Genomic DNA, 18,346 nt, shown 5'->3' on the forward strand with positions numbered 1-18,346 from the left:
TGATTTTTCCACGTAAGGCTCTATAACTAAAAATTTACATGGCAAGAAACATTTCTTTCATGATACTATTTCTGTCGAGTTTTAAGTTTAGAGTGCGACGTTGAATTCTGTGGTTAAAGATTGAAATCAGACAGCATAAAATCGGTGTTTAGTGCATTCGTACAGCCTTCAGCACAGAGTTGGGGAGCTGCTGTGATAACATGTCAGCCGGGAAGGAGGGGAGTTTCTGCTAAAGCTGTTAAACACTTCACATGCATGTGGTGCCCTTTTGACCTCGCTGGCAATCCCCACTTTCTAACCCCTGAAATGGTGTGTGGGCTTGGCTTTCCGGAGGGGGAGCTTGCAAGGCAGGCGTAACCCCACTCTCTGCCATCTGAAAGGCTTGGCAAAATGTCCGACAGACGGGTAGCAGAATGACACAGTGGAATTTGACGTGATGTCAACCCGAGGGAAGGGGGTTTGGAGTGACTTTTATTCACCCCACGGGTGGGGGAGGGAGGGGGCCTGCCCCGGGGTCACGGGGGGTGGCCAGACACACCATGCCCGCACTGGACAGACGACCTCACAGCCTGGGAGGAGCACCCCGCACGCTGGGCCGGGCCGTGTCCGGGCTCCAGGCGCAGGCGGATGGCGATGCTGGCGCCCGAGGCGGGGTGGGCTGGGACAAGGCATTCTGTGGGTGGCGGGGCCTGAAGCCCACCAGGCGGGGGCGGCGTTCAGCGAGGGGGCCTCCTCCGAGGAGGGGTGCCGCTCGCGGCCCTGCCGATGTCCCCGGCCGCCAGGCAGCGCGTCTCGTGGGGTCTTCGTCTTGGCCTCCGCCAGGGCGTGCGCCTCCCTCATGGACATCTCCGTCTTCTCTCCTAGCTGAGGAATGTGACCCAGTGACTCCGCACCGCCCGGCAAATTCTGAGGTGCAGCGTCAGGTAAGAACCATTTCAGTTATATTTCTACCTTTAGGTTACATGCTAATCCAAGTAGATTTTTTTTTTAAGAAATTACCTTCTAGAGCTTTAAAAATTAACAGAATTTTTAGATAATAAACTAAGCAATCTTTAAGCATCCCAATAATGTAGCAGGGCCATAGAACTTTGGTTACTTCCAGTAACTGGTAGCTCGAATCCATTCTGTGAAGTAAATATTTGTCCCTGTGCCAGAAATGGACAATAAGTGTCAGTGAGTTAAAAAGGAGAGTGGCCTTCTTTCCCATGTAGTTGGAATGCTGTGGATGGGAACATTTTATTAAGCTGCACCATCACCAAATAGTCTAACAACATTTTTGTAATGTTTTATAAAACTTACTTTTTTCAGATATCAGAAGTCAAACTTTAACATCATATTTTCATTGTCTTTTTCAAAAAAGCAAATACATTTATCGTTTTCTGGTCATACATGAATGGTTGTATTTTAAACTTCAGATAGGACAAAAATTTACAAAAAAAATGAGAATTACCTGTCTTTCCGCTGTTCACTTTTCGAGGTAAATTCTTCCAGAAACTTCCTTGGGTCACCATGTGCCTCAGTTACTGCTTGTACATTCTAGTCCATATTGTTCACTCAAAGCTCATTAGCAAAATCGCATCTGCTAACCTACATTTTGAGGATTAAATATGCCGAAAAGCATTCCTGGCCGCAAGACTGGTCCTGCTCCTTCCGTACCACAAGTTAATTTTTAACAAGACAGATCTGACGCTTAATCTTGGTTTTAAAACATCAGTCTTTTTTTAATTCATTTTTTATTTTTCAATCAGAGTTGATGGTAAATATTATTTTGTGTTAGTTTCAGGTGTACAGCCTAGTGGTTAGAAATCTGTATAATTTACGAGGTGATCCCCCCGACGATTAATCTGGTACCCACCTGGCACTATACATAGTTATTACAATATTATTGACTGTGTTCCCTATGCTGCACTTCACATCCATGTGAATATTTTGTAACTACCAATTTTTACTTCTTAATTTCTTCACCTTTTCCACCCAGCCCCCCACACCCCCTTCCCATTTGGCAGCCATCAGTTTGTTCTCTGTATCTGAGTCCGTTTGCATTTTGTTCGTTTATTTTGGTCTTTAGATTCCACGTATAAGTGAGATTATACGGTGTTTGTCTCTCTGTCTGACTTATTTTACTCAGCATAACATCCTCTAGGTCCATCCACGTTGCTGCAGGTGGTAAGAGTTCACCCTTTTTCATGGCCCAGTAACATTCCATTGCATGTCTGTACCACCTCCTTCTCCAGCCATCTGTCGATGGGCACTTAGGTTGCTTTACTGTCCTGGCATTGTAAATGGCGCTGCAGTGAACATAGGGGTGCATAGATTTTTTCAAACTATTTTTTAATTTTTTTTTAGATTTCTTCAGATAAATACCCAGAAGTGGAATTGCTGGGTCATAAAGTAGTTCCATTCTGAATTATTTAAGGAACTGCCATTCTGCTCCAATTCACAATCCCACCAATAGAGCAGAGGGTTCTCTTTTTTCCACCTCCTTGCCAGCACTTGTTTGTTGATTTATTGATGACAGCCATTCTGACAAGCGTGAAGTGATGTCTCATTGTAGTTTTAATTTGCATTTCTCTGATGATTAGTGATGTTGAGCATCTTTTCATGTCTCCTGGCCATCTGCATGTCCTCTTTGGAGAAATATCTATTCAGGTCCTCTGCCCATTTAATTGGATTGGTTTTTTTTCAGTGTTAAGTTGTATGAGTTCTTTATAAATTTTACATATTAGCCCCTAAAATATGTCTTAATAAATCATTAATAATGGTATTCTTGGATAGCCAATCACTTTTATAATAAAGCAAAGTTATATAATACAGTTGATAAAACAAGTAATGTATTGATAAACATTTTAAAATTGTCATTGGTGCTACTTTAACCTTGATTTGGGGGTGTTCAGTCACCCACTGTGACTATCATATCCTTATTTGTTAATCCAATACTCAGCATTTTCCTTGGAATTGCAATCTAATGATTGACTTAGAGACTGATTTATTTTAATAAACCTAATGCATACATTTTTCCTTTCTTACAATTTTTAATTTGTTTAACAAAGTTTTGCTCCTCACATTTTTTTGTGACGTGTTATAGGCTACCTTGAAGATACAAGAATGCTATATTGTTTAGTTTGCTTTTGAGGATTTTCCAACACCATTCAAAACTAGGTACAGGATATGCGTTAGGACACTGTTTAGTGTTTTTTCTAATTTTAGCGTTATAGTTCTGGCTATGTGAAGCAAAGATGATCCTAAAAGATGAAAATATATTTATCAACTAAAAATAGGGGAAGAAACCTGTTTGAGTTTTTTTTCAGTTGTTTTAAAATAGAATGTCTTATGTTCCTAAAAAAAAGTAGGCCTGTACCTAGCTATTTCAGTTGGTTATTTTTTTGTATAATCTGTAGGATTTATTCTAACTGCTAGATAGCCAGAACGATTCTTTGAAACCACCTTGGCAGATAGAACAAAGAAAACTCCCTAGGAGAGAAAGGTTAAAAAAAACAAAAACAAAAAAACCCCAAACTTCATTTTCTATAGGCCAGACATTAAAACTAAGCCGAAAACGTGTTCTTTAGAATAGTTAATATTTGCCATGTTAGTGATTTTTATAACTTAAAAGCTAAGATCCTCTCCTACGAAGCCTTAATTTCAGCTGCCTTGTTTGAGAAATGCAGAGGAAGAACCTATTGCAACTTGTATCATACTGTTAAGTTTGAACTGCTTTAACAACATGCGCAAATATGTGGCTAGTGATGGCAAAGCAAGCTTTGTTCTAGCCCAGCATCCATGCCAGGATGCGCTGGAGTTATAGGAAAAACAGTAAATACTGGGATGCTAAGTAGGACTTAGAGGTGATGGAAGGGGCGACATGTGCCTCTATTCATGTTGTTTGTTTGGTTTTACCAAACTAAAGTTTTTTTTTGTTTTGTTTTGTTTTTAGTTTTAAAAACTACATGAAATGATTGGCTCATTTAGCTGTGACAGAATACCATACTCATGTAAGATGCTACAAGGGAAACTGGATGTGGGGTATTCAGGAAACCTCTATCCTGTTTCCACAAATTTCCTGTAAATCTAAAACTATTCTAAAGTAAAAATTCATTTATAAAATCACATTAAGAACATTAAGAATCTAGAAAAATGAAAAAAACTCATCCACAATTTCAGCACTCAACACATTTTTTTTTTTCCATTTTGATGTATTCCCTCATATATTGTTCTATGGCTATTTATAAAAACTGGAAATAGTTGTATCTTGCTTTTGTTGTATGAACTCATCTCAAACATTTTACCTAGTTTGCTATGAGGCCTTACCATCAGTCTGAATGGCTGCATATCATCTCTGACACAGAAATAGATTCTGGGGTCTGAGGGCTGGTGAGGGCACTCCTGGTAGAAAGAATGGCCCCGAGGACAGTCAGGGACAAAGACCGAGCTTCGCCTGGAGCTGAAGGGTTGGAAGAGCATAGGCGAAGAATAGTTGGGCCCCAGAGTCCTGAATGCCAGTGAGGGGTAGATGGAAGGTACTGGGGTTTTACGTGACAGTCCCATGACCATACCTGGGACCCCGGAGGGACCAGAGAGAAGGTGAGGCTACATTCAAGCCTGTCACTGGGACATGGTCGCAACTAAGCACGTAAGAGGAGAATTCCGGAGGAAGGCCTGTTTTGTGCGTAGCTGTTAGGCTTGTGCTTTGTTCGGAGTCTGGGCATTTCCGGTTTGTGGTGAAGCCGTGTAGGCAGGGCCCCTGGGCCAGGCGGCTGCAGGCGAAGCCCTACGAGTGGCTGAGGCCATCAGGGAGAGAGTCCCACGGTGGGGCCTCGAGGAACGCCGCGCTGCAGAGGCCAGAGGAGGCCGGAGCTCAGAAGCAGGCAGGGGTGGCCCGAGAGGAAAGCTGCCAGTGGTGAGGGCAGCCGTGCTGTGCTCCGCGGCGCCCGCCCCAGGCTCTGGCTACACGTTTGCTGACCACGTCGTCGTCCCTCCCCGTGAGCACAGCCCGCAAGGGCAGGGCTGCCGTGTCTTTTTGCTCATTGTCGCTTCCTCACGGCCTAGTGCGTAGCGAGTCTCAATAAATAGATTTGAGGAAAGATAGAAAAAGGCCAGGATTGGGCACTGCTTCAGGTGCCAAGGAAAGGACTGTCACCGTCCTCAGGGAGCACAGCGCGGTCAAGGTCGAGGCCGACAGAGACACCACTGGCTCTGTCAGCTCGGGTGTTACTGGGTCCTTCAGGAAGGAAATCGGTCATAGGGACGAAACGTAATTGCAAGGCATGAGGGGTGAGCCGGTGACAAAGTTTATGCAGTTTTGTCAATTTCATCAAGGCAGCAAAGAAAAAGGTTAACCTCTTATTTGCGGGTGTTGGAAAAGACAGAAAATGCTTCCTTTTTTTTTTTTTTTCCGGATGGAAATCATCCGATTTTAAAGGGTTAGATGTCACCGGGAGTGGAGAGTGTGTAACTGAGAGGGTGCGGAGAGAGAAGAGGAGTAGGTGGTGGGGTTCGCCTTCCCCGTCGAAGGTGGGGAGGTGCACGTTCTCAGCAGTGTTTACTGACGGCGGCCTTCGCAACGCTTCGTGGAGAACACGCAAGGAATCTGGCAGGGACCTCAGATATGTGCACACAAATGTCAGGTGAAGTCACGAGAGGCACAGAAAGATGAGTTTAGCATTTTAAAAGTAAGAACCTTCACTTTTTTGGGGGGGGCAAGACTCAAAGAAGGCCCGATGGGTCCAGATGTAAACATTCTTTCTCATTGTAAAGATAAGAAGTTGATTAGCTGATGTCCAGTCGGAGTTGTGCCTTGAGCGATGACCTTTGGACGGGGCAGGAAGGACGGACGTCCAGCAGAGAGGTTGGGGGCGAAGAGTTGTTTCGTTCGTACAGCAGGGATGCTGCAGGCCTTCGAACAAGGCGCTGGTGTGACAGTGTTCGATAAATTGGAAATCGATTACAAGAGGATAGATGGGGAGACATCCATTTGTCTGTCGATCTGTCGAGTAGTCGAGTGCCACGAATCTGTGACCGGCGCTCTTGGGGGTGGGGACACATCGGTGAGCGCTTAGTGCTGTGCTCCAAGCCAGCACTTAAAATCTCCGGCCAGGAAAGCTGGGTAGCGTCATTTTGGCTCCTCCAAAAACAGAGGCTCCATGGGCTAAGAAACTCTCCCTCAGATTCCTGGGGGGATCTCAGCGCATCTAGGTAAAGGGGAAAAGGGGGGAAGTCACCTGAGCCCACTCATCAGGCGTGCAGACTTCTGGGGAAAGAGAGAGACTTGTTTCTCCCACCCGGGGTACCTCTAAGCCGCCTGCATCCTGTGCTTCCTCTAAACCCATCCTCGGGAAGTGAGGTCTAGCGGAAGAGTCGTGTGCCAAGCCGAGGGTACAGGCCGGATCCCCAGTCCCTGGGGAGTTCCTGAGTCTTCTCATGGGATAGACGATGGGCGCAAAACCGAGTTCTAGAGAGGTTGTCCTAGCAGTGGCTTGTCCAGGGGATGGGGAGGAAGAAAGACGGAGGCCCAGAGACCCACGTGGCTACTGCAGTCGCCAGGGAATAGCACCCTAGGGGCCTGGATGCAGGTCGTGGCGGGGAGGATGGAGAGGGCAGAGTGCGGTCGCAAACCATTTGTACTGATCGCTGGGGCCGGTAGCAAAGGGCCACAGAAGGGGGTGGAGGGGTGGGGAGTTAAGCAAGAGAAATTCGTCTCCCAGTTCTGCAGCCTACGAGTCCGAGACCGCGGCGTCCGGCCGGAGCAGGATCGGGGCCGGCCTCCCTCCTCGGCCTGCCGCGCCAGCTTCTCCCCAGGCTCTTCACAGGTCTCCCCGTGTGCGCGAGGCCTCTGTGTCGCACTTCCTCTTCTCACCGGGGATGTCCGGTTAGGGCCCCCCTCGCGACCTCGATTTAACTGGCTTACACAGTCAGTGTGAGGGTCCCGATGTTTGAAAACAAGAACCAAACAGCAACACCACATTTCGCAGGAGCGAGGAAAGGGTTCAGTGTCAGAAAGGCCTCGGGACTGGAGGAGGGACTGGAGGAGGGAGGGGGCCAGCTTCGGCTCCAGGGGGTCCCAGCTGGTGACGAGGCGCCTGGTGGGGCCACTGTCACAAATAGGAAAATGGCTTACCAGGGCAGTGGAGAAAAAATAGTGACTTAATCTGTTTTAAGCTCTTAAAATGTCCTCCAGCGCATCAAACATGCTTTATGGGTTTGTGACGAGTAAATAACTAAGGCAACAGGGACAAACCTGTTTGGCCCCGAGCGTGTCCGACGGTGACAGTGCAAGCAGGAGAGTGAAGCGGGCGGGGTGGGCATCGCCACCTGCAGCAGGGACGGGGCCCGAGGCTGCACCCAGGTGCCGGAGCACAGGGTACGTGTTTGGAAGGCGTTAGAGTCGCGAAGGCCGTCGGGGCGGGGTCCCCAGGAGTCAAGCTTGGGCCCCGCTGCCTGGCCGCTTCCGCCGCTCGGGCCCTGCTTGCCAGTGTGGTTTGCTGGGGCCCCCAGGCCGGGTTCCTCCCTCCAGAAACCCACAGGGGAGCCGAGCAGGCAGGACGTGCAAACCGGACTCGCAGCTCGAGGCGCGGACAGCGGGCTCACGGCGCATGCGCCTGGGGGTCCGGGACACTCTCCTGCAGTGGGTCGGTCCCGTTACTTCGGGGGCCATGGGGTGGAGAGGCGTAGAGAGACCCCCGAGGTGGCTGGCCGTCACTGTGGGGACACAGGCCGGGAGGGCGCGGGAGGCGGGGGGCAGGGGGTGCAAATGGAAAAGCAGGACCTTCCCAAACCTGGAAGTCGTTCGAAAGCCTCACGGGTGCCTCTGATGCACCCACTCCCTCCCCGCAAATAAACCATCGAATGGGCGGGTAAAGCACATGCCGCGCGTTAAATTCGCCCGTCCACAGCCGCGGACGAAGCAGCGCTTCCCGTTTAACGTAAATCTCTGGTCGAAGTCCGAGGTTTGTGTGCGGCTGTCTGCATCCGCCGCGTCCTCTCACCAGCCTGCCCTTCCTGGCCTTTTTGCCACGAGCCTGGCACTTCACGCTGCACACAGAAGGTGCTGGAAGGGGGCGGGCCCTTTGCGCTATGTGATCCGATGCTACTGTCAGTAAAGAGAATCCTTAAGGACAGGTTTTAAAACCTGGAACGCACCTCCTAGTGGCCCACAGAAAACAGATTTCAAGTTTTCTACCGAAAGTTATTAGTGTCTGGCTGTTACCTGCTACCACCACTGGTCCTGGGGCCTGGGTCCCACCCCCACGGATTCGAGCTGCTGGCGGGGGGTGGGCTCCGCGCGCATGTCTCTCACGTGCCCAGGGCCGTTCCCGTGCAGCCAGAGAGACGAAGGCAGGGTGGGGCGCTGCGTCCTCGGGGTAGAGGACCCAGACACACCCAGAGCACTGAGTCTGCCACACGTGCCGGCTGCTCCTGCCTGGCACCAGGTATGACCCGGGTGCTGAAGTCAAGAATTTGGGTGGTCTGGTGGGGCTGACCCTGGAGCCAGGCCCCACCGTGGGCAGAGCAGGTGCAAGGGGACAGTCCCTGCTGCTGGCGAGGAGTATGGCGGGGGAGGAGGGGCCCTCCACCTCTGAGGCCTGATGACCCGAGGAGCACACACTGGGAGGTGCAGATGTGGCGCGTTCTCACTGGAGCTGCTCCCCCACCTGGCCGAGGTGCGTGTCGGCCCCGAGGGCACGCAGGCCGTGGGCTGCGTCAGCGGGCTGTCGTTTGGGCCATTTCTCACTCTGCTGTTATGAAAACAGAGGCCCAGCGAGATTTCTTTCACTTTTAGAAGCAGTGAACATAATGTGTGTATTCGTTTCCTGGGGTGACAAAGTATCACAGACTGAGTGGCTTAAACAACCGAGATGTCTGGTCTCACAGCTCTGGACGCCAGACTCCAAGGTCGAGGTGACACAGGGTTGGCTCCAGTCAGCTCCGCGTCCCTCCCCTCGTGTCTGGGGGCTCGCTGCAGTCTGCTGTTCTTGGCTTGTAGAAGAGCCGCCCTGACCTCGGTCTCCGTCTTCACGTGGCCGACTCCCTGTGTGCATGACGGTCTCACACGTCCCCGGTTTATATGGACCCGGTCATGGTAGAGTAGGGCCCGCGCTGTGACCTGGTTTTAACTTGATTACCCCTGTGAAGACCTTATTTCCAAATAAGGTCACATTCCGAGGTCCCGCGGTCAGGACTCCAACGTACGAATTTGGGGGTCACTCTTCGTGCCATAGCGCGTGCCGTGATTTGGTGCTGATTTACCGCGGCGTTTATCTCAGAGGCTAACGCCCAGTGGGCGCTGAAGGAGCGGCGTGGAGCACAGGTGCGTGGCTCTGGGCTCCCGGGACGCCGCGTGTGCTGGCAGCCGACCTGTGTCAGGAGCACGCCCATCCGCTCACGGAGTGCGAGCCTTGCTGCCTAACTCGCCGCGACCCTGGTGACGATGTCGCTTTGCTTGCCATCCCTTCCGGCTGTATAGGTCACACTGACATTTTCGCCTGTGCGTTCTCTGTGGATCTGGGATACGGCTGTATCCGTTCACTCATCCTTTGCCACATCACAGCGCCTTAGACGTGATGGGCACTCTTCCATTTTAAAAATGTAGTTGTAAGCTAGGAATAAAAATTCTTTCCATTGAATGATTACTTTTCCACAACAAAAAATAATGTTCTTATTAAAAGAAGACGAGAAAAATATTTTTTTCTTTGCATAGGAGTAATTAATTTTTGTGTAGTCATATCATCCTGTATAGACAATGTTATGTTTTCCTTTCTTCATTTAACATAGTATCGAGCATTCTGTCTAAGGATTTAATATGATGTAATGAAAATAATAATAGTTAAAATTTTTCAATGATAAGTATTGTTCCAAGTATTTACCTATATAAACTCATTTAATTTTCAGATGACCCTCTGTGGGATATATTATTATACCCATTTTACAGAGGCATACTGAGGCACATAGAGGTTAAATAATTTTTTTAAGGTCACACTGCTACTAAGTAGTAGAGCCGAGATTTGAACCACACAAGTAGTCTGACTCCAGAGTCCACGCCTGTGGATGCTTCTGGCCTCACCCTGGGCCACTGACCCAGAGAGACATACTAGGCCCCTCATGCTGTCACTCAGCTGTGTCACCTTGAACTAGTTACTTAACCCCTCTCAGTTAGTCCCCTCCTTTGTAAATGGGTGTAATAATACCAGTCTCTTGGCACACAGTAGGTGCTCAGTAAATATGTGGTTAGTATCGTATTTAAACGAACTCCATTACAGTACTTAAATCTGTCATCGAGCTCAAAGCTCCTCTCTTTACTTCCCACTTGGGCCTGATCTGAATTTTTGAGGCCCAAAAGGGGGACAGTGGTCCTAGTTCTGCCCCCCTTCCCCAGCACGTGAGAATCCAACACTGCAGTTACCTGGCTTGAACGGAGCACTGTCCCCAGCAGCTGCCCCCAGCAGCCAACCCCACTACAGGCACCTCTTACCTGAGCAGGTGGACATTTTGGGCAGGGTCCTTTCAAGATGGCGCTGGTCCACTTGGCCATGGACAACTTGCCCCGTGCCTGCCATCGGGGACAACGCCAGCTGGCCTCTCATTTTCTCATACACATAGGTTAGGGTCCCCCCAATGGCAGAAAGTTGAGTCTGGGATATCAACTGATGAGCAGGCATCCAGCTGAGGAGTGAGAGGCTAGCCGCCCCCTCAGTCTGGCCCCTCCCCTTCTGGCCCCTCCCACTCTCCCAGGCTCCTCCCTCTTCTGACACCTCCCACTCTGCTGGCCCCTCCCCCTTCTGTGTGCTCACCCAACGGTGCGCGCTTGCAGCTCCCCTCCCTTGGCTGGGGCCTCTTGTTTTGCCCAAATATAGGGAGATTTTAGGCTTTTCCGCGTTCTAAATGACACCAGTCTGGCAGGCTAGCACGGGTAAAAGCTACTGGAGCAAAACTGGTAAATGAGAGTCGCTCTTGTCCTTAAATTGGACCAGGAGGCTGTGGGCGGTCCTGCCCTGGCAGCGCAGCCGGCCGCCAGGCCGCCCGCGAACCTGGGGCGGTGACCTGCGCCGGCGCCGCCGTGGACGGTGCTGGCACGTCAGCCCCGTGGGCCCCGGCCTGCTCCATGCCATGCCCAGCCGTCCTCTCCAGCGCCGACAAGACCCGGGTGACAGGTCGGCGAGTCCTTCCCTGGGCTCAGTCAGCTGGGGCCACCTGCAGCCTCTGTTTCTGACTGCTAGAGAAAATGATGAAATGTGAATGGCTGTACTCGCTATAAACCCATGCCCCCCAACCGCAGTCACCATTTCAGGGCCTTGAGTAGCTAGCTTTTTCTATAATGAACTTCCAGAAATGAAACTTTGCAAGAAAAATCATCGTACTCTGATGTGGTGTAGTCTGTTACTGCCTCTGCCTTTGACTTATTTCTGCTGTTACGTCGAGACAAACTGCGGTCTTTGTGGTAAGACAGGTGCACATGGAAGGGCCAGACGCCTGCTTTCTCACCCCTGGGGGTTACTCCCCTAAGAAGAGCATGCAGGAGGCTGGTTAAGTGATCATTACATCGCAGAGTCTCCTATTTTATGAGCTCTCATTGTGTGCTTCTGGTCTTGTTACGTATTATCATTGCATATATATTCTCTTCTAGTCTTGCTTGGTGCTCTATTGACAGTAATGCCTTTGAACTTCATCGGTGGGCTAGAATTTCACTTACACTTCCAGTCGTTGTGGGGATCAGGGCAGCCAAGCTCACACGCAGTGGAGAGCATAACTTGATACAGGTTTCAGGAAATTATTTGGCAGCTTCTGTTACTCGTGGATGCAGCAATCCCGCTTAAGGACTGCGTGCATCCCACAGAAGTCGTAGCGGAGTGCGTTTGAAGTATAGACGATAACTGATGTGCCCGGTAGGGACTGGAAGAAGACAGGTTGGTGCTGTGACAGGATGTGACACTATTAAACCACTAGGAGGACAGACCACCGACCTTAGATTAAAAAGCAGTATGTTATCATTATTATATAATGAAACAGATGAAGCAAGTTGTAGACTCGCATGATTTGGGGCTAAAGAATATTTCCGTATAGGTTTCTGTGATTAAGGAGTCAGGAAGGCTGTGCCCAGACTGTAACCGGTAACTTCTGGGGGAGGAGGAGGGGATGGGATGGAGAGAGGGATCAGAGATGTAGAGAAAGGTTTTCACATCTCTTGTAACAGTATTATTTTCAATACTTTTTTTGTGTGTTTTGGGTATTTTTTTTTAATGAAAAAGCAGCAGTGGAATAAATTATCCAGACACTTAGATGGCATTTAGGCTCCGTATACTTTTCCTATAGTGGCGCTTGAAACCAGGTGTCTTTGTTCGGCTCAGGAGTCTAGACAGCGACGAGGAGTCCGTGGATTCGCGTCCTTATCCGCAGCCCCCGACTGGCCGGGGCTCGGGCGGGGCTTGCATCCTACGCCCTCGGATGTGGAATGAAGGAAATTCAGGCAGAAACTCCCTGCCCCTCTGCGGTGCCTTGTGGTCCACTGGCATCTGCACGTGCAAACCGTAATCCCCCGTGAAATACCTGCGATGGTTCTGAACAATAACCAACCATCCTTCATACACAGAGGGGAAACCGCTCCCCCTTTCATCTTTGGAACCGCAGCAGAGGTGTGAAATTACACCTGATGAGCCTGTCGTCACAGCCCCGGGGACAGCTGGAGCAGCCTCTGACCCCCGCTTCACCTCCAGAAGTAGCAGGGCTGGCTTGTAATCCGATAGAAAGCTCGTTGAAGAGAAGAAAGAGCTAAATGTACGCTGAGCTGAGCGCAGTAGCGTTTAGTTCAGGTTCTCATTCTCCCAGGTGTCGGTCTTTCATCCTCGGGAAACCTGTTCCCTGAGGTCGCACTTGGGTTCTGGCCCCGCCTCTGTGCTTCTTGGCCTCTGTTCTTGCCTTTGTAACACGTTTTTCCCTGCGGCATCAGCCTTTATGCACATGTCTTTGTCTGGCTAATGGATCGTCACCCAGAGGCAGCAAGGAACGATCTCCTCTGTCCCCTTAGTCAGGCCCAGATTAGTCCCTTACACGGAGCACACATTCAGTAAATGTATCCTAAATTAAGTACATTTCTAAAAGCCAGTTTTGGGAATATACTTTCAAATAAATAGGTTTGTTCAGTTTTTTATATGTATATCATACCTCAATAAAAAGTAAAAAAAAAGCAAGCAATTATTACAATAATAGTAATTCACAGAAGAAGAACCCCTTTTAAACTGCTTTCGAAAGGAGACACGTAGTCTAGTCTTAAAGTCTGGAAGTGGATGATCGATAAGCGCATTCAGGATTGTCACGCAGATACCAGGTCTGTCTTGGGAATTCCTTCCCCTGACAGCTGCTGCAGTCACTGGCCGCGTGATGAGACAGTTTGGAACGCTGACACTGTAGTACCTCCCTCGGCCCCGTCACCGCCGCACCTAAGCGCTTAAAATCCTATTTTCATGGCATTCTGAAAATCCATCCACGGTGCCGCAAATGGCAGTATTTCGTCTTGTCTTATGGCTGAGTAATAGTCCATTGTATGTATGTTCCACATCTTTAATCCAATCAACATGCTAAGCGAAATAAGTCAGAAAAAGTTGAGAACCATAGGATTTCACACATACGTGGGATATAAAACTGAAAGCAACAAACAAAACCTCTAGACACAACAGTGGTTTCCAGGGGGGAAGGCGGGTACGAATACAGGGGCGCATGTATCGTGATGGGCAGAGATGTGACTCTGGGTGGTGAGCACACAGTGCAGTGTACAGGTGTGCATTATTGAATTACACACCTGAAACCTGTATAATTTTATTAACCAATCTCACCCTTTAAATAAATTTACTTTTTAAAATGCCCTGTTTTCAAGGGATTTCAAATTCCGTTTGCAAAAGCCGCTTACTAACTAGAACGAACACTGTCTGAGAGCTCAGAGCCTGTGTTTCCGCCGCCACGCCCCGCCCCCCTCCCCGAGCCGAGATAACTTGGTTTTGATTTTCCTGGTGGTTTCCAGCCAGACGTGAGCGCTAATCAGGTTGACCGGCCTGCCGTGTGCTTTCCCACTCAGCCGTCCTCCCCTTAGTATGCGAAGTAAGAAAGATGGAGCCCCTCGTGAGTTAGCCGAGCGCAGAGACTGGGTGGACCTGGACAGTCCAGGAGGGCGTGTTTCACAGAAAACCGCCCGCGGCCCTGTGACTGCCTCCCCCCCCCCCTCATCTGCCGGCCGAGGCCCTGTGACTGCCTTCCCCCCGATCTGCCGGCCACCCGCGCCGCGAGTGGAGTGCCGCCCCCGGGTGCTGCCTGGCCCTGGGCCTCCCGGAGCCTGGCGGGGTGTCAGAGGTGGCTCCCCTGCAGCACCCAGCGTCAGCTCCCCACACAGACGCGGGACCTGACCTCCGGGTCAGAGCCCGAGGCCCGGCCAGCTTCTGCTGCGCTCCAGGATTTCCTGGCTGCGGCGAACACGTTTCCCCAAACGTCGGGGTAACTCCCCGGAATCTGCGAATCTGCGATGAGAAATTTCACAAAATGGGGGTTGTCTTGAGCCTACTTGAATACGTAAAACATTGGTGGTGAGCTTTGCGCTACCCTCAAATCTCCTAAGAAGAGGACAAAATGTAACTGTGGCTAAATGCACCTCACAGGGTACTGACCATCTGGACCAGTCCGGAGCGCACGGCCCACAGGGGCGTCGCGTGCATTCCCCTCGCCCGTCGTCATGCAGCCGTCACCAGGGCTGCTGAAGCTCCGCCCACTAAGCAGCGACTCGCCGGCCCCCCCCCCCGCCCCCCCGCGCCGGGAACCCCCGTTTCACTCTCCGTCCCTTCACCTTCGCCTCCTCTAGGCGCCTCACACAGATGGAATCGTAATCGTTGTCCTTTGCGTCTGGCTTGTTTCATTCATTATCGTGGGAGTGTGGCCACAATTCCCGCCCCTTTCAAGGCTGAACGTCGTCCACATTTCGTTAACCCGTTCGTCCGTGACGTCTGTGCCGTTTCTCGTCTAGACCTTTCTCTCTTGGCGTACAGACCCAGGCGTGGCCGGTGGTGTGGCCCGGCCGAGATCGGATACGCGAGTGCCTGAGTGTGTGAGCGAGTCACTTCTTTTCCCCCGCGACACTCAGGCACTGCGAGCAAGGCTAGTGAGCGAGTCCCTGCAGCGCTGAGGACCGGTGAGGCCCTGGGCTGAGGGGCAGGTCTCGGCCGCTTTTAGACGTGTCACTTAGACGCTTGACCACGAGTGAGTAGACAGGGTTCCAGAAGGATGGAGTGGCGTTGGAGGCCACACAGCCGGTGACCAAGGAGCTGAGGGCACAGAGCAGCGGCAGAGGGACGGAGGATGTGGGGGAGAACGGCAGCCCCTCCCCGGGTCCTCTGTCTTCCTTCCTCCCCGCCTCCCACTCACCTGCCTTCTGCAGGTAGGAGGCTCTGTCCCATGTGCGGATCACCATGGCACAGCGTGGACAAGACACTTTGCCTTGTAGTCGAGAGTCCGGTGCAGAAGGGACACTGAGCGGGCCAGGGCCCCGTGCGGTGGCGTGCACAGGGCCCTGTGGGAGCACCCCGGGCACGCAACCGAGACCAGGAGTCTGGTGACAGCTCCCCAGAGGAAGTGATGTCTAAGCTGAGGCCTCAAAGATGCAAGGAGGCTCAGCGGAGAGGCGGGCTGGGGGAGCCCGCGTGTGCCCCGGCCACCGCGTGCCCCGCCGCACCGGCTGGAAGCCAGCGCCGGCCCCGCCGTCAGAAGTCATCGCTCGTCTCCTCACGGATCTCGTCCGCACGTGGCCCTCGGAGCCCCTGACCTGTCCGGGCTGTCGACTGCGTCGCCTCTTTTCTCCTCTCTGCTTTCCCGTCTCGTTCCCTCCCCGCCCCCAGGACGCCGCTGTCCTCATGGTCGCGACCTCGCGCCTGGCTCCCCGTCACCTGCCCCTTCGCCCACGATCGCGTCAGCTTCCTTGTCCCCTGTTCGTGCCTCGGCCTCTGCCAACACCAGCACCGCGTTTCCGACGGCCGGAGACATCTCGTCCGTCACCCCTGCAGCCCGGCCTTCACGTCGCCTCCTTCCCTCATCCCCTTCGTGGCCATGGCTGTGGCCGTGGCTCTGGCTCTGTCCCTTCTCCCGGGAGAGCGGTGTGGGGTCTCGTCAGGCCTGTGAGCCCGTCCTGCCTTCCCCACCGCACCCCCAGTCACCCGGCCTCCACACCGTCCCTGACCACCTTGGGGTGTCCCACACTGCCTCCTGGCCGCGTTTCCTGCTCTGACCCCACAGCCGGGCCAGGCTTTCAGGGCTCGGCCAGCCTTGGTCCGCTTCTCCCGGCTCATCCCCCTGGTGCTTCTCGCTGCCCTCATTCAGGACAAAGTGCCCCACGGGGCCCAGGCTGTCCTCGCGGGCTCACGTGGCCTCTGGCCAAAGCCTTTCCCCCCAAGTCCCCACTCCACGTCCTCCGCAGGGCTCTCACACGTCTCTCATTCGTCGGAAGAAACCTCTTCCCTCTGCCCAGCTGCCCCTCGCCGCTGGCGCTCACCCCCCTGCCCGTCGTTTAGGTTTCCGTGTGCCTCTGTTTCCCCGGCACACCCGGGGCGGGCGCGAGGCCAGGGTTCCGGGCCTGTCGCCTTCGTGGGTTCCCACGCGGGAGCCTGTGCGTGTTAGCTGCTCCGCAGAGGCGTTGGGCAGAAGCATGGATGTGGTTCCAGCAAGACCCTAAAAACCACAAAAATCAGTCTTTCCTTAGAAAACTAACCTGAAACGTAGCATAATACTCAGCGCCAGAGCAGAAATCGTCGCTACGAGCCCGCGTTCTGTCTCCGCCAACCTTCGCACATCCTTCCAAGTCGTGTCCTCGGCTACAGCGTGGTGACGGTGCGGGCCAGGCACTCACAAATTTTCTACGGATTGTGAGAAATCAAGTCACATGTGCCGGGGAGCGTAGTCGCAGAGGCCACGTTTAAGCAGGAGCGCAGGCGGCCGCTGGGCCCATCGTGCTTACCACTTCATGTCCTCGCCTGGGTGCCCTCGCCTGGGTGCCCTCTCCCCTGGGTGCCCTCGCCCCGCTCCCCCCAGCTCCTGCCTCGCTTCCTCCGGTTCCTCCACTTCCCCCACGTGCTGTTCCCGTAGGGGGGAGGGAGCAGCCGCCCCACCCTGCCCCGCTGCTGCGGTGGGGAGAGGGGGTCTCTGGTCTCTCCACCACCTGCTTGGTAGTGGGGCGGCGCCCAGCATCCCGAAGCCTTGGGGTTCGCCTTGCACAACGGACGGACGAGCTTTGGTTCTTTCGGAGGCTTCCTATCAGTCTTACAGACTACATGTACGGATGGGCAGCAGGTTGCTTTCTTTGTTCCAGAAAAGACACTGGCGAGAAATGAGACTAGAGCAGAAGCAAGAAACACTTAGATCAGTTAGGGAGGAAATGCAGCTGGTGCGACGTAGGAAGCCTTCGTGTGTGGAAAGGAAATCAGAGTTGTAATTGGACAAACATCTGCACGCTGCTGAGATGGGAGTATTTATGAGCTTGGAGTGCGGAGAAAAAGATGGTTTAAAACGTTTGACAGCAGGGAGTTAGCTCATCTTTATGGGTGAAACTCCTGGAGACTTGAGGATGCACAGCACTTAGGGACGAGCTCGCCTGCCGGGCGCCTCCGCGTGCGGACAAGGGGCGGGGCCTGGCATGGGGCGGGGCCTGGCACGGGGCGGGGCCTGGCATGGGGCGGGGCCCGGTACGGGGGCGGGGCGCGACTCCCCCACCTGGAGGAGATCCGGCTGGCCACGCAGCTGCAGCCCTGCTCCCGCGGCACTGTGTGGGTGGAGGGGGTGGCGGTAGCCGCTGGAGAGATGTCAGTGGTGCAGAGGGGGAGTCAGCATAACCCAGAGCGGCCCGGGGCTGGTCTCCGCCGACCTCATGACAGACGCCCTCCTCCCCGCGAGATCAGAGTACGTCCCCCATTCCCCCATGTGGCCTCCTGGGGGCGTGGCCTTGGTGTGAAACTAGAGCCCCTGTCAGATAGGCAGGGACACGCGCATCTGTCAGAGGTGTGGACGCTGCTTTTCAACGGTTTCTCTTTGCTGCTTTGTAACGCGTGCTGAAAGAGCATAGGAGACAGGAAGGGGTTACAACCTGGACTGACAGGTGGTAAGCCCACCAAGAAGTAGATGGGGAGTGGAATGAGGGACGTCATCCATAAGGCAAAATAAAGATAAAGCAATAGCACGTTGTTGTGGGCATTGATACTTTTTTAAAAAATTCAGGGAAGTAATTCATTTAACAAGCATCTGCGGAGTGTCATCTGTATTCCGGGCACAGTTCTGGGTACTGAGGGCCCAGCCCAGGGGGCAAGTAAGTGGACGGAAGCCCCTGCCCTCCAGA

The 18,346-nt window shown here is 52.6% G+C and overlaps 1 protein-coding gene across 3 annotated transcripts in view; it reads left to right on the top strand.

Annotated features, from left to right (window-relative positions):
* The window catches only part of EDARADD (EDAR associated death domain), a 50,609-nt gene that overhangs the window by 17,929 nt on the left and 14,334 nt on the right, over nucleotides 1–18,346 (top strand). For all 3 annotated transcript variants that reach the window (XM_016163400.2, XM_016163401.2, XM_016163399.2), the window contains exon 4: nucleotides 865–923. In XM_016163400.2, coding sequence (XP_016018886.2) covers nucleotides 865–923 — 59 coding nt within the window. The remainder of the gene's footprint in view (nucleotides 1–864; nucleotides 924–18,346) is intronic.

This window comes from Rousettus aegyptiacus, unplaced genomic scaffold (genome assembly GCF_014176215.1).
Source record: "Rousettus aegyptiacus isolate mRouAeg1 unplaced genomic scaffold, mRouAeg1.p scaffold_m13_p_18, whole genome shotgun sequence".
Classification (NCBI taxonomy): domain Eukaryota; kingdom Metazoa; phylum Chordata; class Mammalia; order Chiroptera; family Pteropodidae; genus Rousettus; species Rousettus aegyptiacus.